The sequence below is a fragment of the Ranitomeya imitator genome, chromosome 3, assembly GCF_032444005.1.
Source record: "Ranitomeya imitator isolate aRanImi1 chromosome 3, aRanImi1.pri, whole genome shotgun sequence".
Classification (NCBI taxonomy): domain Eukaryota; kingdom Metazoa; phylum Chordata; class Amphibia; order Anura; family Dendrobatidae; genus Ranitomeya; species Ranitomeya imitator.
The window spans coordinates 768,798,897-768,824,534 of record NC_091284.1 but is presented as its reverse complement, the minus strand read 5'-3'; the positions used below and the strand labels follow the sequence as shown (position 1 = coordinate 768,824,534).

Here is a 25,638-nt window from a genome sequence, read left to right as displayed (position 1 = left end):
ATTTTTTTTCATTTAGATAACCCCTGTGAGGTTTTCAAAGTCTTAACTTACAGAATTTTAATTATATCCTGTATTATTTACTTCCAGAGGCTGAATACCTGTCCACGTCAGGAGTTGTCTTTTCTGAAAGCTTGGGAAGTGGAACATGACTTTTTTCATCTAGTTGCAAAACAATTGAAGCATGCAACACAAGAAAGTCCACAAGGATATGGTCCAGAGTAAATAGGCAACCAACACCTTTCCCTATCTCCCTGAACCAGCAGGTGACACAGCTAGGCTGCCTTCCCTTGCTGGAACCTAGGGACAATGGATCTTGATTTCAGCTTCAATCTAATTGTTGGAGGGTGAGGAACCTGGTGGCCACACACATCCCCTCTAGATCCTTAGATCTTAGGAGGGACATCCCATGAGTTTTGTAGAACAAATAAGGACAGTGAACACATACTGACAAAAAATATGGAATGAACTGAAAAACAGAAATAAGTATTACTTACCTCTAGAGATCTACACCGATCTAAGCACTGTGCCATCTGAAGTGTTGATGTCTTCGTAAGTAAGTGTGTATATGACATGACCACTGCAGTCAATGACTGTTCTCAGTTATGATATTTGCATGTACCACACATGACGGCTGAGGGCATTGTCAAGTGGCTTATATTCGGGATGTCATCAATAACAGGCACCTGTCATGATCCCAATGGCAGGGGATCACAAAAGGACAAGCACAAAAACAAAACAAGCTCTAGGGTGATGGAACCTGAGCTGACCACGATCCTGAACCTAAACACACAACTAGCAGTAGCCGGGGAACGTGCCTACGATGATTCCTAGACGTCTCGCGCCAGCCGAAGGATTAACTTCCCCTATTAGAAGAAACACAGACCTCACTTGCCTCCAGAGAAACCCCCCACAGAAATAGCAGCCCCCCCCATGTGATAACGGTGAAATGAGAGGAAAGCACATACGTAGTTATGAAAATAGAATCAGCAAAAATGAGGCCCGCTAAAGCTAGATAGCAGAGGATACAAAAGTGAACTGCGCGGTCAGCGAAAAACCCTTCAAAAAACCATCCTGAAATTACTTGAACTCATGTGCCAACTCATGGAACATGAGGAGTAATTTCAGCCCACTAGAGCAACCAGCAGCAAGGAATCACATATCTGCAAGCTGGACTAAGACAAAAATTAAGCAAAACGTGGAACAGGAAAATCAAAACTTAGCTTGTCCTGAAGATAACAGACGCAGGGAGCAGAGGTAAAAAGACACGCTGATTACATTGATAGCCGGCGAGGAAATGACAAAAAAGCCAGGTTAAATAGGAAACTCCCATAACCTGATGGAACAGGTGGACACCAGAGACCGCAGAGAACACAAGTCACCCAGTACCATCAGTAACCACCAGAGGGAGCCCAAAAACAGAACTCACAACAGTACCCCCCCCTTGAGGAGGGGTCACTGAACCCTCACGAGAACCACCAGGGCGACCAGGATGAGCCCTATGAAAAGCACGGACCAAATCGGCAGCATGAACATCAGAGGCAATCACCCAAGAATTATCCTCCTGACCATAACCCTTCCACTTGACCAAATACTGGAGTTTCCGTCTGGAAACACGAGAATCCAAGATCTTCTCCACAACATACTCCAATTCACCCTCCACCAGCACCGGAGCAGGAGGCTCAAGCGAAGGAACAACAGGTACCTCATACTTCCGCAACAACGACCGATGGAACACATTATGAATAGCAAACGATGCCGGGAGATCCAAACGAAGCAACACAGGGTTAAGAATTTCCAAGATCCTATAGGGACCGATGAACCGAGGCTTGAACTTAGGAGAAGAGACCTTCATAGGAACAAAACGAGAAGACAACCACACCAAGTCCCCAACAAGAAGTCGAGGACCCACGCGGCGACGGCGATTAGCAAACTGCTGAGCCCTCTCCTGGGACAACTTCAAATTGTCCACCACATGACTCCAAATCCGATGCAACCTATCCACCACCATGTCCACTCCAGGACAATCAGAAGGCTCCACCTGACCAGAGGAAAAACGAGGATGAAACCCCGAATTACAAAAGAAAGGAGAAACCAAGGTAGCAGAACTAGCCCGATTATTAAGGGCAAACTCGGCAAGCGGCAAAAAGGAAACCCAGTCATCTTGATCAGCAGAAACAAAACACCTTAAATAAGTTTCTAAAGTCTGATTAGTTCGTTCCGTCTGGCCATTCGTCTGGGGATGGAATGCAGACGAAAAGGACAAATCAATGCCCATCTTAGCACAGAACGTCCGCCAAAATCTAGACACAAACTGGGATCCCCTGTCAGAAACGATGTTCTCCGGAATGCCATGCAAACGGACCACGTTTTGAAAAAACAGAGGGACCAACTCAGAGGAGGAAGGTAACTTAGGCAAGGGTACCAGATGAACCATCTTAGAAAAGCGGTCACACACAACCCATATGACGGATATTTTTTGAGAGACAGGGAGATCCGAAATAAAGTCCATGGAAATGTGCGTCCAAGGCCTCTTCGGGATAGGCAAAGGTGACAACAATCCACTGGCCCGAGAACAGCAAGGCTTAGCCCGAGCGCAAACTCCACAAGACTGCACGAAAGAACGCACATCCCTCGACAAGGAAGGCCACCAAAAAGACCTGGCCACCAAGTCTCTAGTACCAAATATTCCAGGATGACCTGCCAACACAGAAGAATGGACCTCGGAGATGACTCTACTGGTCCAATTATCCGGAACAAACAGTATTTCCGGCGGACAACGATCAGGTTTATCCGCCTGAAACTCCTGCAAAGCACGTCGCAAGTCTGGGGAGACAGCCGACAAAATCACCCCATCCCTAAGGATACCAGTGGGCTCAGAATTTCCAGGGGAGTCAGGCACAAAACTCCTAGAAAGAGCATCCGCCTTCACATTCTTTGAACCTGGTAGGTATGAAACCACAAAATTGAAACGGGAGAAAAACAGTGACCAACGAGCCTGTCTAGGATTCAGACGCTTGGCAGACTCAAGGTACATCAGATTTTTGTGATCAGTCAAGACCACCACACGATGTCTAGCACCCTCAAGCCAATGACGCCACTCCTCAAATGCCCACTTCATGGCCAAAAGCTCCCGATTACCAACATCATAATTCCGTTCAGCGGGCGAAAATTTTCTAGAAAAGAACGCACATGGCTTCATCACTGAGCCATCGGAGCTTCTCTGTGACAAAACCGCCCCCGCTCCGATCTCGGAAGCATCAACCTCAACCTGAAAAGGAAGCGACGTATCTGGCTGACGCAACACAGGAGCAGAAGAAAACCGGCGCTTAAAGGTACCTTCACACATAACGATATTGTTAACGATATCGTTGCTATTTGTGACGTAGCAACGATATCGTTAATGAAATCGTTATGTGTGACAGCGACCAACGATCAGGCCCCTGCTGGGAGATCGTTGGTCGCTGAATAAAGTCCAGAACTTTATTTCGTCGCTGGACTCCTGCTGACATCGCTGGATCGGCATGTGTGACACCGATCCAGCGATGTCTTCACTGGTAACTAGGGTAAACATTGGGTAACTAAGCGCAGGGCCGCGCTTAGTAACCCGATGTTTACCCTGGTTACCATGCTAAAAGTAAAAAAAAACAAACACTAGATACTTACCTAACGCTGTCTGTCCTCCAGCGCTGCGCTCTGCTTCTCTGCTCTCCTCCTGTACTGGCTGTGAGCCCTGCGCTTAGTTACCCGATGTTTACCCTGGTTACCGGCATCGTTGGTCGCTGGAGAGCGGTCTGTGTGACAGCTCTCCAGCGACCAAACAGCGACGCTGCAGCGATCCGGATCGTTGTCGGTATCGCTGCAGCGTCGCTTAATGTGAAGGGGCCTTAAGTTCCTGAAAGGCCTCCACAGCCGCAGGAGACCAATCAGTAACATCAGCACCCTTTTTAGTCAAATCCGTCAAAGGCTTAACAACACTAGAAAAATTAGTTATGAAGCGACGATAAAAATTAGCAAAGCCCAAGAACTTCTGTAGACTCTTAAGAGATGTAGGCTGCGTCCAGTCACAAATAGCCTGAACCTTGACGGGATCCATCTCAATAGTAGAAGGGGAAAAAATATACCCCAAAACAGAAATCTTCTGGACTCCAAAGAGACATTTAGAACCCTTTACAAACAAAGAATTGGCTCGCAGGACCTGAAACACCTTCCTGACCTGCTGAACATGAGACTCCCAGTCATCAGAAAAAAACAAAACATCATCCAAATACACGATAATAAATTTATCCAGATATTCACGGAAAATATCGTGCATAAAAGACTGGAAGACAGAAGGAGCATTAGAAAGTCCAAAAGGCATCACCAAATACTCGAAATGGCCCTCAGGCGTATTAAATGCGGTTTTCCACTCATCACCCTGCCTTATCCGCACAAGATTATACGCACCCCGAAGATCAATCTTAGTGAACCATTTAGCCCCCTTAATGCGAGCGAACAAATCAGTCAACAATGGCAAAGGATACTGATATTTGACTGTAATCTTATTCAAAAGACGATAATCTATGCAAGGCCTCAAGGAACCATCTTTTTTGGCCACAAAAGAAAAACCTGCTCCCAAAGGGGACGAAGATGGACGGATATTTCCCTTTTCCAAGGACTCCTTAACATAATTCCGCATAGCAGTATGCTCTGGCACTGACAGATTGAACAAACGACCTTTAGGGAATTTACTGCCAGGAATCAAATCTATAGCACAATCGCAATCCCTGTGAGGAGGAAGCGAACTGAGCTTAGGCTCCTCAAAAACCTCCCGATAATCAGACAAAAATACCGGAACCTCAGAAGGAGTAGATGAAGTGATAGAAATCGGAGATGCATCATCATGAACCCCCTGACATCCCCAGCTTAACACAGACATTGTTTTCCAGTCCAGGACTGGGTTATGAGTTTGTAACCATGGCAGACCAAGCACTAAGACATCATGTAAATTATACAGTACCAGGAAGCGAATCACCTCCTGATGAACGGGAGTCATACGCATGGTCACTTGTGTCCAGTACTGAGGTTTATTCATAGCCAAAGGTGTAGAGTCAATTCCTTTCAAAGGAATAGGAACTTCCAGAGGTTCCAGACTAAACCCACAGCGATTGGCAAATGACCAATCCATAATACTCAGGGCAGCGCCTGAATCCACATAGGCATCGACGGAAATGGATGATAATGAACAAATCAGCGTCACAGACAGAATGAACTTAGACTGTAAAGTACCAATGGCAACAGACTTATCAACCTTTTTTGTGCGTTTAGAGCATGCTGATATAACATGAGCTGAATCACCACAATAAAAACACAATCCATTTTTCCGCCTATAATTTTGCCGTTCACTTCTGGACTGAATTCTATCACATTGCATTATCTCAGGTGCCTGTTCAGAAGACACCGCCAAATGGTGCACAGGTTTGCGCTCCCGTAAACGCCAATCAATCTGAATAGCCATAGTCATGGACTCATTCAGACCTGTAGGCGCCGGGAACCCCACAATAACATCTTTAATGGCCTCAGAAAGGCCATCTCTGAATTTTGCAGCCAGAGCGCACTCATTCCACTGAGTAAGCACCGACCATTTCCGAAATTTCTGACAATATATTTCTGCTTCATCTTGCTCCTGAGAGAGAGCCAATAAAGCTTTTTCAGCCTGAATCTCTAGGTTAGGTTCCTCATAGAGCAAACCCAATGCCAGAAAAAACGCATCCACATTGAGCAACGCAGGATCCCCTGGTGCCAATGCAAATGCCCAATTCTGAGGGTCAACCCGCAGGAAAGATATAACAATCTTGACCTGCTGAGCAGGGTCTCCAGAGGAGCGAGATTTCAAGGAAAGAAACAACTTGCAATTGTTCCTAAAATTCAGAAAACTAGATCTATCTCCAGAAAAAAACTCTGGGATAGGAATTCTAGGTTCAGACATAGGCGTATGTACAACAAAATCTTGTATATTTTGAACCTTAGCAGCAAGATTATTCAGGCTGGAAGCCAAACTCTGGACGTCCATGATAAACAGCTGAGGTCAGAGCCATTCAAGGATTAAGAGGAGGAAAGAAGCAGCCAAGCTGCAATTCAGGCTAGGCAGCAAACACTGAGGAGGGGAAAAAAAAAGAAAAAAAAAAAAAACTTCCTCAGACTACTTTTCCTCCTACTTCAGACAAAACGATGACCAATTTTTTCAGGCCGGCTATACTGTCATGATCCCAATGGCAGGGGATCACAAAAGGACAAGCACAAAAACAAAACAAGCTCTAGGGTGATGGAACCTGAGCTGACCGCGATCCTGAACCTAAACACACAACTAGCAGTAGCCGGGGAACGTGCCTACGATGATTCCTAGACGTCTCGCGCCAGCCGAAGGATTAACTTCCCCTATTAGAAGAAACACAGACCTCACTTGCCTCCAGAGAAACACCCCACAGAAATAGCAGCCCCCCACATGTAATAACGGTGAAATGAGAGGAAAGCACATACGTAGTTATGAAAATAGAATCAGCAAAAATGAGGCCCGCTAAAGCTAGATAGCAGAGGATACAAAAGTGAACTGCGCGGTCAGCGAAAAACCCTTCAAAAAATCATCCTGAAATTACTTGAACTCATGTGCCAACTCATGGAACATGAGGAGTAATTTCAGCCCACTAGAGCAACCAGCAGCAAGGAATCACATATCTGCAAGCTGGACTAAGACAAAAATTAAGCAAAACGTGGAACAGGAAAATCAAAACTTAGCTTGTCCTGAAGATAACAGACGCAGGGAGCAGAGGTAAAAAGACACGCTGATTACATTGATAGCCGGCGAGGAAATGACAAAAAAGCCAGGTTAAATAGGAAACTCCCATAACCTGATGGAACAGGTGGACACCAGAGACCGCAGAGAACACAAGTCACCCAGTACCATCAGTAACCACCAGAGGGAGCCCAAAAACAGAACTCACAACAGGCACCCCCAGGGTGGCGGTGGCGGACAGGTGGTAGATTCAAAGGTAAGTAATGCTGATCTATTTATTATAAATTACAGTACCTTTTCCTGAGCATATTATAAAAAATTCTGGAAAACGACTTTAACCCCTCTGTGACCTTAGACGTACTATCCCGTTGAGGTGCCCTGGGCTTATCTGACCCTGGACGGGATAGTACGTCATAGCGATCGGCAGCGCTCACGGGGGGAGCGCCGCCGATCGCGGCCGGGTGTCAGCTGCTTATCGCAGCTGACATCCGGAACTATGTGCCAGGAGCGGTCACGGACCGCCCCCGGCACATTAACCCCTGGCATACCGCGATCAAACATGATCGCGATGTGCCGGCGGTGCAGGGAAGCATCGCGCAGGGAGGGGGCTCCCTGCGGGCTTCCCTGAGCCCCCCGCAGCAACGCGATGTGATCGCGTTGCTGCGGGGGTCTAACCTCCCTCCCTGCCTGCTCCAGCCCCGGATCCAAGATGGCCGCGGATCCGGGTCCTGCAGGGAGGGAGGTGGCTTCACAGAGCCTGCTCAGAGCAGGCACTGTGAAGCCTGGAGCGCTGCTAGTCAGATCAGTGATCTGACAGAGTGCTGTGCACACTGTCAGATCACTGATCTGTGATGTCCCCCCCTGGGACAAAGTGAAAAAGTTTAAAAAAAATTTCAAAATGTGTAAAAAAAAATTAAAAAAAATATTCCAAAATAATGAAAAAAATATATATATTATTCCCATAAATACATTTCTTCATCTAAATAAAAAAAAACAAAAAAAACAATAAAATTGCACATATTTAGTATCGCCGCGTCCGTAACGACCCGACCTATAAAACTGTCCCACTAGTTAACCCCTTCAGTAAACACCGTAAGAAAAAAAAAAAAAAAAAAACGAGGCAAAAAACAACGCTTTATTATCATACCGCCGAACAAAAAGTGGAATAACACGCGATCAAAAGGACAGATATAAATAACCTTGGTACCTCTGAAAACGTCATCTTGTCCCACAAAAAACGAGCCACCATACAGCATCATCAGCAAAAAAATAAAAAAGTTATAGTCCTGAGAATAAAGTGATGCAAAAATAATTATTTTTTCTGTAAAATAGTTTTTATCGTATAAAAGCGCCAACACATAAAAAAATGATATAAATGAGGTATCGCTGTAATCGTACTGACCCGAAGAATAAAACTGATTTATCAATTTTACCAAACGCGGAACGGTATAAACGCCTCCCCCAATAGAAATTCATGAATAGCTGGTTTTTGGTCATTCTTCCTCACAAAAATCGGAATAAAAAGCGATCAAAAAATGTCACGTGCCCGAAAGTGTTTTCAATAAAAACGTCAACTCGTCCCGCAAAAAACAAGACCTCACATGACTCTGTGGACCAAAATATGGAAAAATTATAGCTCTCAAAATGTGGTATTGCAAAAAATATTTTTTGCAATAAAAAGCGTCTTTCAGTGTGTGACGGCTGCCAATCATAAAAATCCGCTAAAAAACTCGCTATAAAAGTAAATCAAACCCCCCTTCATCACCCCCTTAGTTAGGGAAAAATAAAAAAAAATGTATTTATTTCCATTTTCCCATTAGGGCTAGGGTTAGGATTAGGGCTAGGGTTAGGGTTAGGGCTAGGGTTAGGACTAGGGTTAGGGTTAGGGCTAGGGTTAGGGCTAGGGTTAGGGCTAGGGTTAGGGCTAGAGTTAGGGCTAGGATTAGGGCTAGGGTTAGAGCTAGGGTTAGGGCTAGGGCTAGGGTTAGGGCTAGGGCTAGGGTTAGGGCTAGGGTTAGGGTTGGGGCTACAGTTAGGGTTGGGGCTAAAGTTAGGGTTAGGGTTTAGATTACATTTACAGTTGGGAATAGGGTTGGGATTAGGGTTAGGGGTGTGTCAGGGTTAGAGGTGTGGTTAGGGTTACCGTTGGAATTAGGGTTAGGGGTGTGTTTGGATTAGGGTTTCAGTTATAATTGGGGGTTTCCACTGTTTAGGCACATCAGGGGCTCTCCAAACGCGACATGGCGTCCGATCTCAATTCCAGCCAATTCTGCGTTGAAAAAGTAAAACAGTGCTCCTTCCCTTCCGAGCTCTCCCGTGTGCCCAAACAGGGGTTTACCCCAACATATGGGGTATCAGCGTACTCAGGACAAATAGGACAACAACTTTTGTGGTCCAATTTCTCCTGTTACCCTTGGGAAAATACAAAACTGGGGGCTAAAAAATAATTTTTGTGGGAAAACAAAAAGATTTTTTATTTTCACGGCTCTGCGTTATAAACTGTAGTGAAACACTTGGGGGTTCAAAGTTCTCACAACACATCTAGATAAGTTCATTGAGGGGTCTAGTTTCCAATATGGGGTCACTTGTGGGGGGTTTCTACTGTTTAGGTACATTAGGGGCTCTGCAAACGCAATGTGACGCCTGCAGACCAACCCATCTAAGTCTGCATTCCAAATGATGCTCCTTCCCTTCCGAGCCCTCCGATGCGCCCAAACGGTGGTTCCCCCCACATATCGGGTATCAGTGTACTCAGGACAAATTGGACAACAACATTTAGGGTCCAATTTCTCCTGCTAACCTTGGAAAAATACAAAACTGGGGGCTAAAATATAATTTTTGTGGAAAAAAAAATATTTTTTATTTGCACGGCTCTGCGTTATAAACTGTAGTGAAATACTTGGAGGTTCAAAGCTCTCACAACACATCAAGATGAGTTCCTTAGGGGGTCTACTTTCCAAAATGGTGTCACTTGTGGGGGGTTTCTACTGTTTAGGTACATTAGGGGCTCTGCAAACGCAATGTGACGCCTGCAGACCAATCCATCTAAGTCTGCATTCCAAATGATGCTCCTTCCCTTCCGAGCCCTCCCATGCGCCCAAACGGTGGTTCCCCCCCACATATCGGGTATCAGCGTACTCAGGACAAATTGGACAACAACATTTAGGGTCCAATTTCTCCTGCTAACCTTGGAAAAATACAAAACTGGGGGCTAAAATATAATTTTTGTGGGAAAAAAAATATTTTTTATTTGCACGGCTCTGCGTTATAAACTGTAGTGAAATACTTGGGGGTTCAAAGCTCTCACAACACATCAAGATGAGTTCCTTAGGGGGTCTACTTTCCAAAATGGTTTCACTTGTGGGGGGTTTCTACTGTTTAGGTACATTAGGGGCTCTGCAAACGCAATGTGACGCCTGCAGACAATTCCATCTAAGTCTGCATTCCAAATGGCGCTCCTTCCCTTCCGAGCCCTCCCATGCGCCCAAACGGTGGTTCCCCCCCCACATATGGGGTATCAGCGTACTCAGGACAAATTGGACAACAACTTTTGGGGTCCAATTTCTTCTGTTACCCTCGGGAAAATACAAAACTGGGGGCTAAAATATAATTTTTGTGGGAAAAAAATTTTGTTTTATTTTTATGGCTCTGCATTATAAACTTCTGTGAAGCCCTTGGTGGGTCAAAGTGCTCACCACACATCCAGATAAGTTCCTTAGGGGGTCTACTTTCCAAAATGGTGTCACTTGTGGGGGGTTTCAATGTTTAGGCACATCAGTGGCTCTCCAAACGCAACATGGCGTCCCATCTCAATTCCTGTCAATTTTGCATTGAAAAGTCAAACGGCGCTCCTTCCCTTCCGAGCTCTCCCATGCGCCCAAACAGTGGTTTACTGCCACATATGGGGTATCAGCATACTCAGGACAAATTGGACAACAACTTTTGAGGTCCAATTTCTTCTCTTACCCTTGGAAAAATAAAAAATTGGGGGCAAAAATATAATTTTTGTGAAAAAATATGATTTTTTATTTTTACGGTTCTGCATTATAAACTTCTGTGAAGCACTTGGTGGGTCAAAGTGCTCACCACACCTCTAGATAAGTTCCTTAGGGGGTCTACTTTCCAAAATGGTGTCACTTGTGGGGGGGTTTCAATGTTTAGGCACATCAGTGGCTCTCCAAACGCAACATGGCGTCCCATCTCAATTTCTGTCAATTTTGCATTGAAAAGTCAAACGGCGCTCCTTCCCTTCCGAGCTCTCCCATGCGCCCAAACAGTGGTTTACTGCCACATATGGGGTATCAGCGTACTCAAGACAAATTGGACAACAACTTTTGAGGTCCAATTTCTTCTCTTACCCTTGGAAAAATAAAAAATTGGGGGCAAAAATATTATTTTTGTGAAAAAATATGATTTTTTATTTTTACGGTTCTGCATTATAAACTTCTGTGAAGCACTTGGTGGGTCAAAGTGCTCACCACACATCCAGATAAGTTCCTTAGGGAGTCTACTTTCCAAAATGGTGTCACTTGTGGGGGGTTTCAATGTTTAGGCACATCAGTGGCTCTCCAAACGCAACATGGCGTCCCATCTCAATTCCTGTCAATTTTGCATTGAAAAGTCAAACGGCGCTCCTTCCCTTCCGAGCTCTCCCATGCGCCCAAACAGTGGTTTACTGCCACATATGGGGTATCAGCGTACTCAGGACGAATTGGACAACAACTTTTGGGGTCCATTTTCTCCTGTTACCCTTGGTAAAATTAAACAAATTGGAGCTGAAGTACATTTTTTGTGTAAAAAAGTTAAATGTTCATTTTTATTTAAACATTCCAAAAATTCCTATTAAACACCTGAAGGGTTAATAAACTTCTTGAATGTGGTTTTGAGCACCTTGAGGGGTGCAGTTTTTAGAATGGTGTCACACTTGGGTATTTTCTATCATATAGACCCCTCAAAATGACTTCAAATGAGATGTGGTCCCTAAAAAAAAAATGGTGTTGTAAAAATGAGAAATTGCTGGTCAACTTTTAACCCTTATAACTCCCTAACAAAAAAAAATTTGGTTCCAAAATTATGCTGATGTAAAGGAGACATGTGGGAAATGTTACTTATTAAGTATTTTGTGTGACATATCTCTGTGATTTAATTGCATAAAAATTCAAAGTTTGAAAATTGCGAAATTTTCAAAATTTTCGCCAAATTTCCATTTTTTTCACAAATAAACGCAAGTACTATCAAAGAAATTTTACCACTATCATGAAGTACAATATGTCACGAGAAAACAATGTCAGAATCACCAACTTCCGTTGAAGCGTTCCAGAGTTATAACCTCATAAAGGGACAGTGGTCAGAATTGTAAAAATTGGCCTGGTCATTGACGTGCAAACCACCCTTGGGGATAAAGGGGTTAAGGAAAAATTTTCTATGGTATATTGTACCTCAAATGTAGTGTACTATACGGCAGAGGGGTCAAACTGCATTCCTCGAGGGCTGCAAATAGGTCATGTTTTCAGGATTTCCTTACTATTGCACAGGTGATGGAATCATTCTGTGCAGGTGAATAAATTATCACCTGTGCAACACAAGGAAATCCTGAAAACATGACCTGTTTGCAGCCCTCGAGGAATGCAGTTTGACACCTCTGCTATACGGTGCTCTTTAGCATAAAGGTTGCGAATATGAGGCCTAAAACAAACATCTAATTTTTGAGGTGGGGTAGTCCCCTAGCGAAAATTATAAAGTTGGGCCCTTTCAATATAGAAAAAATATTTGGAAAAGCTTGTAAATCTGAAGAACTCTACCCGATGGCAAGCTATTCTCTAATGCACTGCCACCCCATTGCAAACCACACACTAATAAATCTAAGTATTCCTATGAAAACAAGTTAAATGAAGGACAAGGAAGGACAGGAATTAATTTAGGACAAAACACTAGAAAGTGACACCAAAATACAGTAGAAAATCAAATTCAGCGTCTTTTAGACGCTGACATACCTGCATCGATTTTTAAGCAGAATACACTTCTGGAAAATGGTGAGGTTTTTCCTGAAGGGTTTTTCCTGACATCTCTTCAGACATCTTTTATGGCGGATTGATCACCGGCACCTTTCTTTTTTTGCATTATATACATAAAATAGTGGCCAAGTGGAAGCCGTCACAGCTTTAGAAGCCTGAAGTGGTTAAAAGAAGTGACAAAAGATGGAACATATGCACAGCAAAGTAGTTTTGTGCAGATCTTCATTCTTTTTGATGTCCTTTTAGTGCTTTTCCAAGCAGGTTCCAGGTTGGGTCTGCTTGAAAAAGACGTTATGTGCATATACCTTAAAAAAGGTGGTGAACAGCAATCAGCATCCCGGCTCCTGGAAAATCCATAACCTCTACATGACCACTATGGTCCCCAAGCCTGATGCTGCAATGATAGGGACTCCTGAGTTGAACTGTATGTCCTACAAGGACCATTTAAAGGATTTGTGAATGTTTAGCTTGCAAAAAAGAGGGCTCAGAGGAGACTTAATAGCGGTCTACAGATATCTGAAGGGCTGTCACAGTGTGGAGGTATCATTATTCTCATTTGCACATGGAAATATGCGAAGCAATGGAATGAAACTGAAAGGGAGAAGATATCGTTTAAATTTTAGAAAAATAACTTTTTGACAGAGAGGGCGATCAGTTAGTGGAACAGGCTGCCACGAGAGGTGGTGAGTTTTCTTTCAATGGAAGTCTTCAAACAGAGGCTGGACAGACATCTGTCTCAGATGGTTTAGGAGAAATGAAGCATTACATCCTGCTGGATGCTGCAGTGCTCTTACAGTCAAAAGTGGCAGAAAACCTGATCACGGCCCCAAATATCAGGTCTAAATACAAATGTAAACATAGCATAGTAACCCCAAGTATAAGGATCATTTATCTTGAAACTGGACCATTCTACAGTTTCTTCATCAAGTTATTTCTTTAGTGCCCGGTATGACAACTATTGAATATTTTTTCTAGAATTTTACAATAGAAACTACTTTTGGACACAAGATCCCAATTAGAAGCTCAGATTCCTACCACTTATCTATTGGAACCTTCTCCAAAATCAATATATTTTTTTACTCCCGAACTAACACTGATGATGTTTTTTGTAACCAGAGGCAACTGGGAAATAGTGCTTAAACCAATTATGTAATAAATCACATGATGCAAACCTCTGCGGCTCAGTGAGTAAGTGTAATGTAATGCCTTGTGGTGTGGTACAGTTGTGATGGAATAGTCAGGTTAGATCTTGTGGTCTAATTTCTGGGAAACACGTTTCCAAACCTTCCCTGGAGCCTCCATTATTTTTATGATTTGATGTCTTGTTAATTTTACATTGTAACACTGTCCAGAACAAGCCAATCTTACTCACTGTGGGATTAATCACCTCTGAGTATTGTACTAATTAGGACAATTGTAGGAGACGCGCGTGCACAAGAAGTCCAGAAAAACAAATCCTCTACCTGAAAAGGCGAAAAATATTGCCTTGTATTTACTTTGATAGGAATGAAACTCTACTGATTTCATTTAACTAAAGCCACAATTCTCTGCTGATTAATTCTTAATATATTAATGAACACCACTTTTCTGGCATACAGCTACAAATATCCTTATCCGAGCATGTTCGCTCATCACTAATGCCTATTCTAAAGAGGACTTTTCACCAGTTTGAGCAAACGAAACTGGGCACATCATGGAATAGTGACTGCAAAGCAGAATAAAATGCAGTTTTTATTTTTTAATTTTAGAAGCATTAGCTTCTAAAGTTTAGAATCTAATTTTTGCTAAGATCAAGGGGACATTAGTAGGTCAGACCCAGCTTTCTCTGTGTGAAACATTTAATGACACACATCTCCATTGTCCTCACTGATCTTAGTCGGCATCTACTGTGATTGTAAGCAAGGGAAGGGAGCAGAGCTGTGAACCATTGCAAACCTTCAGTATCAAAAGCTCTCATCCCACGGCACTGTCACTGGAGGAGGAGTGGGAAAAGAGTTGAGTAGCCTAAAGCCATGTCCCCAGAGAATCCTGTGAGCCACGGCTCTTTGTATAGAACGTAAAAATTAGCATGAACTGAAAAGACCCATATCTCTGGAACCTTATGATAGTTCATCTTTAAATGTTATTAGCTGAAGATTAAGCAAGATGGCCAGATCAATATCAGAAAATAAAAGTTTACAAATAAAAGGTTTCACTTATTCATTGGTTTACAAACTCACAATTTTGGCTTGATCAGCAGGTGATTTTTTGTTTGGAACAGAGATGAGCACGGCTGGAGTTATTCTACTGTATATAATCATCCTTAGGCCACGTTCACACGTTCAGTATTTGGTCAGTAATTTACATCAGTATTTGCAAGCCAAAAAACAAGAGCTGGTGAGAAATACATAGTGGTGACGTGTTTCTATCAACCTTTTCCACTTATTGTTCCACTTATGATTTTGGTTCCAAATACTGATGTATGTATCAGGGGCTGGGCCGGCATTTAGAGCTTTGAATAAAAGTTTTAATTAAGATGAGGTGGATAAGGAGCGGTGTAAGCCTGCTTTGCTGGGAGCCCTGATACCTCATGCAACAGCTCAAACTGCTTTTTTGCTCAGCCACACTCAGGTGGCACAAATATCAGTTTCATAGACTACGATTGGTAGAAAAATATAAGGATAGTAACACAGGTAGTTGATTGATCAATTGACACAGTAGAACATTTTAAAGTGGCACAGAAGCAGTCAGCCATGCGCCATGCATGAGGTATCAGGTTCTGGGCCATCATTTAGAGCTTTGAATTGAAGTTTCAATTTAGACGAGGTGGGTAAGGGAGCGGTGTAAGCCTTCTTTGCTGGGAGTTCTAATACTTCATGCAACAGCTGAAACTATTTTTTTTCCCAGCCACAATCAGGTGGCACAAATATAAGCTTGGTAGAGCACTAATGTTAGAAAAATGTAAGGATAGTAACACAGGTAGTTGACTGAAAGTAAGTGCAGGCTGGCTATTGCTACAGTCAACACACATAAAGGAGACACAACATGGATTTTCCACATTTCAAAAAATTATTGTCACACTAAAGTGACATCAATTTCCACAGAGTAGAAACAGTATAATGGGACTCTGACACCCCTTCCACACAACAGGCAACCCACCAGATGGAGACCCAACTAGGAGTCTTCACATTTCAAAAAATTGTTAGTAACATCAGCAGCAGTAACAACAGCAGGCACAGAAGCCTCGACACAGGTGTCACAGGCTGCAATTACACGAGATCAATGCAGCACACTAAAAACTACACCATTGCCTAGTCTGCCCAGTCTGTGACTAGGATGCAAAAGTCATTGGAGATCCATGACTTGTTTGTTTCGATGAAAGTTAGGCATTCTATAATATTAGGGGACAGCCAGATGCGCTTATCCGCCAGGACACCACCAGCAGCGCTGAAGACACATTCTGAGAGAACGCTGCTGCCGGGCATGACAAAACCTCCAAGGGCTCTTCCATTTTTGACGACCAAACTGCAAAAGGGTCAAAACTTCCCCTAATAGCATTGATATTGAGCTCGAGATACTCCTGCACCATCCTCTTCAGTCGTTGACAACGTGTCAGAATTTTATGCTGTTCTGCTAGTGGACGGGCTGGTCTAAAAATGTGTAAAATGACTCACAGAAATTGGTTATGACACTTACACTGCTGCTGCTAATGTTTTTGCGGTGAGGCTTTGACGTTCTCGGGGTTGGAAGTCTAGAACTGTGATGCACACTGTGTGCCTCACTGCTGTCTTGGGGAAAATCACTCTACGATTTTTACAAGTGTGTTTCAATACTCCAGAATGCGCGCTTCCCTTTTCAGGGGGGAAGCATCTGGCAAAATTGACTCTAGTACCGTGGATCTAACAGAGTGGCATCCCAGTAGTCAGCACTATATCTAACCCTAAGAATATGGGCATCGTATTGAAGATAGTGCAGTAAGAAGGCGCTCTTGTGTCGTGCACTTCCATGAGGTGCAAGTCCATGGTGTGTTGATGGCGGGGTAACACTCAAGCTTGCTTTTTGCACCACGTCCGTACTGCGTTGGCCCAGGCTATACAAATGGACATACTGCACCAAGGCTCGTTGCTCCTGTCACAGTCGCTGCAACATGTGCAGAGTGGAATTCCACTGTGTCAGCACATCACAAATCAAATGGTTAACTGGTAGGCCGAAAGACTTCTGTGACGATACGAGTCAATGATCACCAGGGTTCGATCGGCGGAAGTAAGCACACAGCGATCGTGCTTTCTGCAGCAGCGCATCCAGGTCGAGATAGTGGCGGAGAAATTGCTGTACCACCAGGTTGAGGATGTGAGCCATACAAGGCATGTGTGTGAGGTTCCCCAGTGTAGGGCCGCCACCAGGTTCGACCCATTATCACACAAGGCTTTCCCTTTCAGTGGAGACAGTGGAGAAGAGACTGAAGATGCTGCTGGGTCCGGTGACAGTTGTGTCGCAGTTACAAAATACAAAAGACCTAGCCGGGCCGAGAAGGCAGGAGTTGGCAACAGAACTTGTAGAAGTCTGTGCTCTGCACCAGTAGAAGTCTGTACCCTGCACCAGTAGAAGTCCGTAACCAGCGCCAGTAGAAGTCCAAGACCAGTGGCAGTAATAGTCCGTGACCAGTGCCAGTAATAGTCTGTGACCAGCGCGAGTTGAAGTCTGTGACCAGAGCCAGTAGAATTCCGTGACCAGAGCCAGTAGAAGTCCATGCCCTGCTCCAGTAGACGTTCGTGCCCCACGCCAGTAGCAGTCCGTGAAAAGTGCCACTAGAAGTCCGTGCCAGTAACAGTCCATGACCAGTGCCAGTAGGAGTCTGTGACCAGCGCCAGTAGAAGTCTGTGACCAGCACCAATAGAAGTCCATGCCCAGCTCCAGTAGAAGTTCGTGGCCCGCGCCAGTAGAGGTTCGTGGCCCGCGCCAGTAGAAGTCCGTGCCCTGCGCCAGTAGCAGTCTGTGACCAGTTCCAGTAGGAGTCCGTGCCAGTAGCAGTCCCTGACCAATGCCAGAAGTCCATGCCCCGCACCAGTAAAAGTCTGTAAGGAGGGTCAAACCAAGCTTGAGAATTGATCCACCAGTAGTGGAGGACTGTTGCTGTGGGTAGTTACTTCCAGTGTAGATGTATGGTACAGGGTGTGGGTTGGAGCCGTGCTTCAGGATACAGAGAAGGCCAGTGCGACTAGCACAATGAATACCCAGTGACTCACTTATCTAGGACTTGTCGCCGAGCAGGAAATACCGGTGATCCCCTTTAGGGCCAGAGTAATGATCAACGGCGCTGTGAGGCAGTAACTGGGGTCATATGAGAGAGAAGCTATGTGTCCCCCAGGATAAGCAAAGAAGCATATTGAGGGCGCGGGAGTGTATTGCAGTCACAGGCATAACTGTGATTGCCATGCAGAATAAAAATAAAAATGAGTGTTGGTCTTGGGCAAGCTTTTTGTCCAAGGCAGATTTAGGAAAACCTGCCATGGGATTTTATTTTTGAAACAGACTACAGGAAGATAGTGGTGCAGTCCATTTCCTCCCTGGCCTGGGTTTTCCTTGTGGCCTACGGCCACAGGATCTTTGGTAAACACCCCTGCAGTAGAGGGTTATGTCAGTGTGGAGTTTGCAAGGTGCAGAGCGGACAACTCTGCAAAAGCTCAGCCTGAACCAAGCAGAGCTAATTCTTGGCACCCCGCAGCATAATACGCTGGTGCAGTTGCCCTTGGCAATCGGACGCATTTACGGACTGTCTTGTTTCCAGGCTGTGATTCGGAGGATACCTTCTGTTTTGTTTGTAAGTTTTGGACACATTTAAAACTATGTTTACTTTGAACTTTCTTGGGTCACTGCCTCATCTCTGTACAGTGAGGACACCGCTGCACTACAGCGCGTAAAGCAAGTACAATGGTGACAGCCCTAGTACTGAGGAAGACACCGATTAAGCTGGGAAATTAAGGCATTAATATTCTTTTAGCTGCTAGATAATTAGAACATTAAGAACAGTGTATACAATAGAACGTTGCATTGATATTGTATTTAATCCCATCGCTGTATTCTGTTAGGGTCATAACTTACTGTATTGACCTTGATACTTTTACCCATAATATAGTGCTCACTTGCATGTGTGTATATATATATATATATATATATATATATATATATGTACTTATAGATAGATTATCTTTCTGTATTAGTCAAATAAATATTGTTGATTGATTACCACTGTCTCCTCATTGTCTGCGCTGTTCCATCCAAGTACAGTAACCTGTTCATAAAACAACCCCTTTATTCATAACCTTCACTATCATTGGTGAATTTAGAGCTTCAGTGACCGTGTTCCTATGATGGCACTTACATGTACTTTGGAAGCTCATGGGTTTTAACAAGAGCCTAGTCTAACAATCAGATTTCAGCTCCCCTTTTTCTAGTGTAAAAAAAATGATATGATAAACCTACGACACCAAAAATCAGGAACAGAGAATTTTGTCCTAGGGACAAATGCAGGGAGGCATGTGGAACCGTTAGAACTCGATAAATACTCACTGCTCCTTTACAGTAGAGCCTAAGGTGTCCCGATGGCGTCCGGACAATCACAGACATTCTTTTTCTGTCACTGAAATAACCAAAAATGATTATATTAATAACCACGATCTTAGTAGCATGTATACAGAACACTGCTTGCTGTCAGCGAATGAAAATATTTCCTATAAACCTGTATAGACTTAACAATTCTCACAGCTAGGGCAACGTTAACAAATGTATTCCATCAGAAATTTCACCAGGACACATGTATGGGGTACAAGGCATCGAATTCACGGCAAATAAATTCTATGATATGGGCCAACAAAAAATAACGTATTGTTTAACGGCTTCTGGACCGACAATGGATTTTAAACATCAAGGTTTCATGTTCTACATGTCCGATAAATAAAACTAATTGTTGCAGAAAGGGCAACAAATTTAAATTGGATTTTAGTGGTCCCTTGGGGCCGTTACAAAAATTTCAAAAAAAAAAGTGAAAAACAGACATATTTCCTTAATTTTCCCTTTAATATTATTAAAAAAAAAAAAAGAGTGGATGAAAACAATATAAAAACGTTTACAGCTTTCAAACCATGTGTACGAAACGAACCTGACAATGTGTCTAGTTAGAAACGGGGGTCAATGACCCCATCCTTAAACTGGCTAAATCAAGTTTTTATGATAAATGTACCGTACTTTTTTATTATTATTTTTTATATCACTATCTATATAAAATAAAAAATACTCACGGATTTCACACTGAACACCAGGCTTAATATTATACTCCTGCCTTTTGTCCTTCACATGGACATTAGCAGCAAAAGACCCTATTAGATTGTATGGATACCTTATCTTAGAAAAGTTCATTGTGTAGTGAGAGGGAAGGTGTGAGATTAGTGATTGTGATTGGTGGCTCCTGCGTTATTTACTATATATAGAAGTGTTACCTTTCATTGTCTGTGATGATAATGAGACTGCTGAAAAGTTAATTTTACAGAACACTTAAGGTACCGTCACACTTAGCGACGCTGCAGCGATACCGACAACGATCCGGATCGCTGCAGCGTCGCTGTTTGGTCGCTGGAGAGCTGTCACACAGACCGCTCTCCAGCGACCAACGATGCTGGTAACCAGGGTAAACATCGGGTAACTAAGCGCAGGGCCGCGCTTAGTAACCCGATGTTTACCCTGGTTACCATCCTAAAAGTAAAAAAAAACAAACACTACATACTTACCTACAGCCGTCTGTCCTCCAGCGCTGTGCTCTGCACTCCTCCTGCACTGTCTGTGAGCACAGCGGCCGGAAAGCAGAGCGGTGACGTCACCGCTCTGCTTTCTGGCTGACCGACGCTCACAGCCAGTGCAGGAGGAGAGCAGAGCACAGCGCTGGAGGACAGACGGCTGTAGGTAAGTATGTACTGTTTGTTTTTTTTACTTTTAGGATGGTAACCAGGGTAAACATCGGGTTACTAAGCGCGGCCCTGCGCTTAGTTACCCGATGTTTACCCTGGTTACCAGTGAAGACATCGCTGAATCGGTGTCACACACGCCGATTCAGCGATGTCTGCGGGAGTCCAGCGACCAAATAAAGTTCTGGACTTTCTTCCCCGACCAGCGACAGCACAGCAGGGGCCTGATCACTGCTGCCTGTCACACTGGACGAAATCGCTAGCCAGGACGCTGCAACGTCACGGATCGCTAGCGATATCGTCTAGTGTGACGGTACCTTTAGTGAGTTTAAAATGAGGTATAGTGGCCAGTGTGAAAATTGCAAATTTTTTTTTTTTATATATGGTGATAAGGAAAGTTGAAAAAAATGATTAGACATTTTTAAAAATATATTTAAAATAAAAACTTGATTTAAAAGTAATTTGTCAGCAAACTCAACTCCCCCATATAAGGGCATGCAGGGCTTTGAAATATAAATCAATCTAAAACTTTATACTGCCTATCTGTTGCAGTTTTCATCAGAAATAAGCGTTTTCCTTCATATGCAAATTAGCTAAGTGTTCTGGGTGTGGCAGAGCACTTAAGAAGCCCTTCCCAGTCTGTTTTCCTACCCAGCCCCTTCAGGTTGATGGATATCTCACTGTCTGCTGAATCACTTGCCTAATGCCCAAACAGAGTAAGCGATCAATCAAGCTAAAGAGGTTGCGCTGGGAAGGGAAACAACCGTCTCGGGAAATGCTCAGTGCGCCATTCATATTGAGGGGCGTGCAGAAATAAGATGCGCCAAATTCATTAAGAGACGGAAGCCACTTAATGAATTTGGTGCATCTTTTTAGCGGTATGCGCCTCCATGCTCCTAGCCAGAAATGTTACTTTAGTCAGAGACTGCAGACATTAAGGAACGCCGCCACCTTTGAAAAATTTGGCCGGCGGCTGTAGCCATTCCCTCACTCCTCTCCAGCTTCGCCCATTTTGGCAGAGATGCCGAAAACTGACGTGAAAACTCAAAAAGTTGCTACGTTATTGCATACATTCACGTTGGGCACAGATTACCGTATGTGACCTTTCAAAGTGTTTTATTCCAGTTTTCTGAATGGAGGGGCATAATGGATTATTTATACAGTGGGAAAAATAAGTATTTGATATACTGACGATTTTGCCAAATTTTCCCCACTTAGAATGGAGAGGTCTGTAATTTTTATCGTAGGTACACTTCACCTGTGAGAGACAGAATGTAAAAATAAAATCCAGAAAATCACATTGTAGGATTTTTACATAATTCAACTGCATTTTATTGCATGAAATAACTATTTGCTCACCTACCGACCAGCAAGAATTCTGGCTCTCACAGACCTGTTAGTTTTTCTGTAAGAAGCCTCCTACTCTGCACTCATTACCTGTATTAACTGCACCTGTTTGAATTTGTTAGCTGTATAAATGACACCAGTCCACACACTCAGTCACACTCCAACCTTTCCACCATGGCCAAGACCTAAGAGCTGTCTAAGGACACCGGGGACAAAATTGTAGAACTGCACAAGGCTGGCATGGGCTACAGGACAATAGAGAAGCAGCTTGGTGAGAAGGCAACAACTGTTGACACAATTATTAAAAAATGGAAGAAACACAAGACGGCTGTCAATGTTCCTTGGTCTGGGGTTTCATGCAAAATCTCACCTCGTGGGGTAAGGATGATTCTGAGAAAGGTCAGGAATCAGCCTAGTACCACACAGGAGGACCTGGTCAATGATCTGAAGAGAGCTTGGACCACAGTCTCAAACATTACCGTTAACACAGTACACCGTAATGGATTAAAACCCTGCAGGACACGCAAGGTCCTTCTGCTCACGTCAGGCCCATTTGAAGTTCACGAACGACCATCTTGATGATCCAGAGGAGGCATGGAAGAAGGTCATATTGTCAGATGAGACCAAAATAGAACTTTTTGGTATCAACTCCACTAGCCGTGTTTGGAAGAAGAAGGATTAGCACAACCTCAAGAACACCGTCCCGACTGTGAGGCATGGTGGAAGAAACATCATACTTTGGGGGTGCTTTTCTGCAAAGGGGACAGGAACACTGCACCATATTGAAGGGAGGATGGATGGGGTCATGTATTGTGAGATTTTGACCAACAACTTCCTTCCCTAAGTAAGTGCATTGAAGATGGGTCATGGCTGGGTCTTCTATTATGACAGTGACCCGAAACCCACAGTCAGGGCAACTAAGGAGTGGCTCTGTAAGAAGCATTTCAAGGTCCTGTAGTGACCTAGCCAGTCTCCAGACCTCATCCCAATATAAATTTTTGGCGGGAGCTAAAATTCTATGTTGCCCAGCGACAGCTGCCCTGAAACCTGAATGATCTGGAAAAGACCTGTATGGCGGAGCGGCCCAAAATCCCTGCTGCAGTGCGTGCAAACCTGGTCAAAAACTACAGGAAACGCCTGATCTATGTAACTGCAAACAAAGGTTTCCGTACCAAATATTAACTTCTGTTTTTCTCTTCTATCAAATACTTATTTCATGCAATAAAATGTAATTTAATTATGTAAAAATCATACAATGTGATTTTTTTACATTTCTTTTTTAGATTCTGTCTCTCACAGTTGAAGTGTGCCTACGATACGAATCACAGACCTCTCCATTCTTTGTAGGTGGGAAAACTTACAAAATCGGCAGTGTATCAAAAACTTATTTTCCCCACTGTATATGAATGAAAATGCTAATTTTTCGGAACTGCAGCAACAGATAGACGAAACAAAGATGTAGATGGATCTACTTCTCAAAGCTGCGTATGCAGAATGGTTGTGGGGGGGGGGGGGTGATCTCGCTGACAATCTCCCTTACACCTGTAGCAAAATTTTAGGGCAATTGCTAAACATCCTAAATTCTTACATTTTACATGCACTGATGCTTTGTAGCAAACCACACAGAGGTGAACAATTGTGCTGCTGAGAACTAATCGAATGAGCATTAACCATCCGGGACACATTGTCATGGGCAGCTGTAAAACGTATTACAGCTGTACCTTCTGAATATTAAGAAAAAAGAACGTTCCCATTCAATGTGAGAAAACAGACATCTTAAAACGGAGTGGGAAACTGAACAATAAAGTTTAATAGAAAGTTCTACAACTTTTTTATATAGAACATGCACACTATTATAAATAATTTCTGTAATATTAATTTGTTTCTCACTGCTCTTAATTTCCTTTTAAGACCCGACGTACCTGCGTCTCAGAACCAACCTCAGGTTAATAACCTCTGACATCACGGGACTATTTTTGGACATGTTTTCTCAAGTCTTTTGGAGTTGACTTTGCCTGAAATCATCTAGGTGCCCACAGAGTAAGATATCAGGACTAATTGAAAGCTACAATTTAATGTTTCCACCACTGGAGCAAATCACTCTATTTTACTATACATGTTTCAGAGAGTCAAAGGGCACTTTAGCTAAACTGGTCATTATTCCCACATCTGACAGAAATGGCCCATCGGGAAGGACGGGTTATTATTATTTCATGTTTTACCATACGAGAAGAACTGACTCTACACAAATCAGAGCAGCGAGTAACAAGATGACCTTCTCTGCTACACAAATACACAATTTGGCTCCGGGAACAAGTATGGCTCATGACTTTTGTTTGGCAGGAGGACCTGGATGTGGGCTCCTCATTAGTAGCTTTCCTAGAAGACATTAAAGGTGATGGAAATGAGGTCTTCTGGTTCTGGAAGCCAGGCCTGGTCGGGGGATTAATGAGGACGTCTTGCAGTAAAGCATTTATTCTCATCTTCATGTACAGTGCTCTTGATTTTCGTATGCAATATGTTAAAGTGAAGTCGCTGAAAACTGCCAGTTCTAGGTGACGTCATGTGGCACAAGTAAATATAGGAAATGTTGCGATATATCTGAGAGAAATATTCTTCCTTTTCCACTTTTAAGACACTTCTTCCCTCATTTTTTTTTTTTACAATTTTTACGGTCGTGTGCACGAGCCCTAAGTGTAAGTGTTCACCAAACCCCAGTGCTGGATTCACAGCTACACTGACGGGTTCTTCTGTGTAATGTCCTCCATGTTGCTGCTGCTGCTACTTCTGTGCATGAGCTACAGAGGACAGGAGAGCAGGAGTTGCTTATGTATCTGTGTGCAGCTAGTCTCCATCCACTAGCTCAGAAGTAACTAAAAAAATTGGGATAGAGACTGCAAAGTGGATACTGGTGAAAAGTGAAGGCTATAAGTCTGATAGTGGCCAATAATAGTGCTTTCTTCATATACAAATACAACAGATGCCAATCAATAGGATCTTATTGGAGTTTCATTCACTTTGGCAGGAACACTTGTAAAGGATGAAGCGCTATTCTTTCCGTCATGTCTGTAGATTAGTGATCAGTGAACGTGCCCTGATAAGGTGTTATCGTGTCCTAATCGAGTGTCTTCGGCGTGTTCGAAAAAAATACTCACCTGTGGCGGTCGAAAAGCCGCGAGACATGCAGCCGCGAGGACTCGAGCATTTTTTTCGAGCACGCCGAAGACACTCAGTTAGCACCCGAGCATGCTCGCTTGTCTGAGAACGCTCGCTCATCACTACTACCGATGGAGAGGTCTGCTCCGGTTAAACAGAGTCTTATATTGTGATGGATACAATTAGTATTGCAGGAAATTTTATGGATTATAACAACCTGCAAATTTGCAGCCACCAGACCACTCTGTTTGGGTATGTTCACATGTTGCGGATTCCATTGCGGATTTTTACGCGCGGATTCTGCAGAATCTGCAGGTAAAATTACCTGCTTTTTACCTGCGGATTCCCTGCGGGTTTTCAGTGGACTTTGCGCAGATTTCACCTGCATTTTGACAACTGTGGATTCCTATACAGG

General features: G+C 43.5%; 1 protein-coding gene across 3 annotated transcripts in view; it reads right to left on the bottom strand.

The window, feature by feature from the left end:
- The window catches only part of ATP8A2 (ATPase phospholipid transporting 8A2), a 1,056,467-nt gene that overhangs the window by 656,397 nt on the left and 374,432 nt on the right, over positions 1-25,638 (bottom strand). For all 3 annotated transcript variants that reach the window (XM_069759054.1, XM_069759055.1, XM_069759056.1), the window contains one exon: positions 19,333-19,402. In XM_069759054.1, coding sequence (XP_069615155.1) covers positions 19,333-19,402 — 70 coding nt within the window. The remainder of the gene's footprint in view (positions 1-19,332; positions 19,403-25,638) is intronic.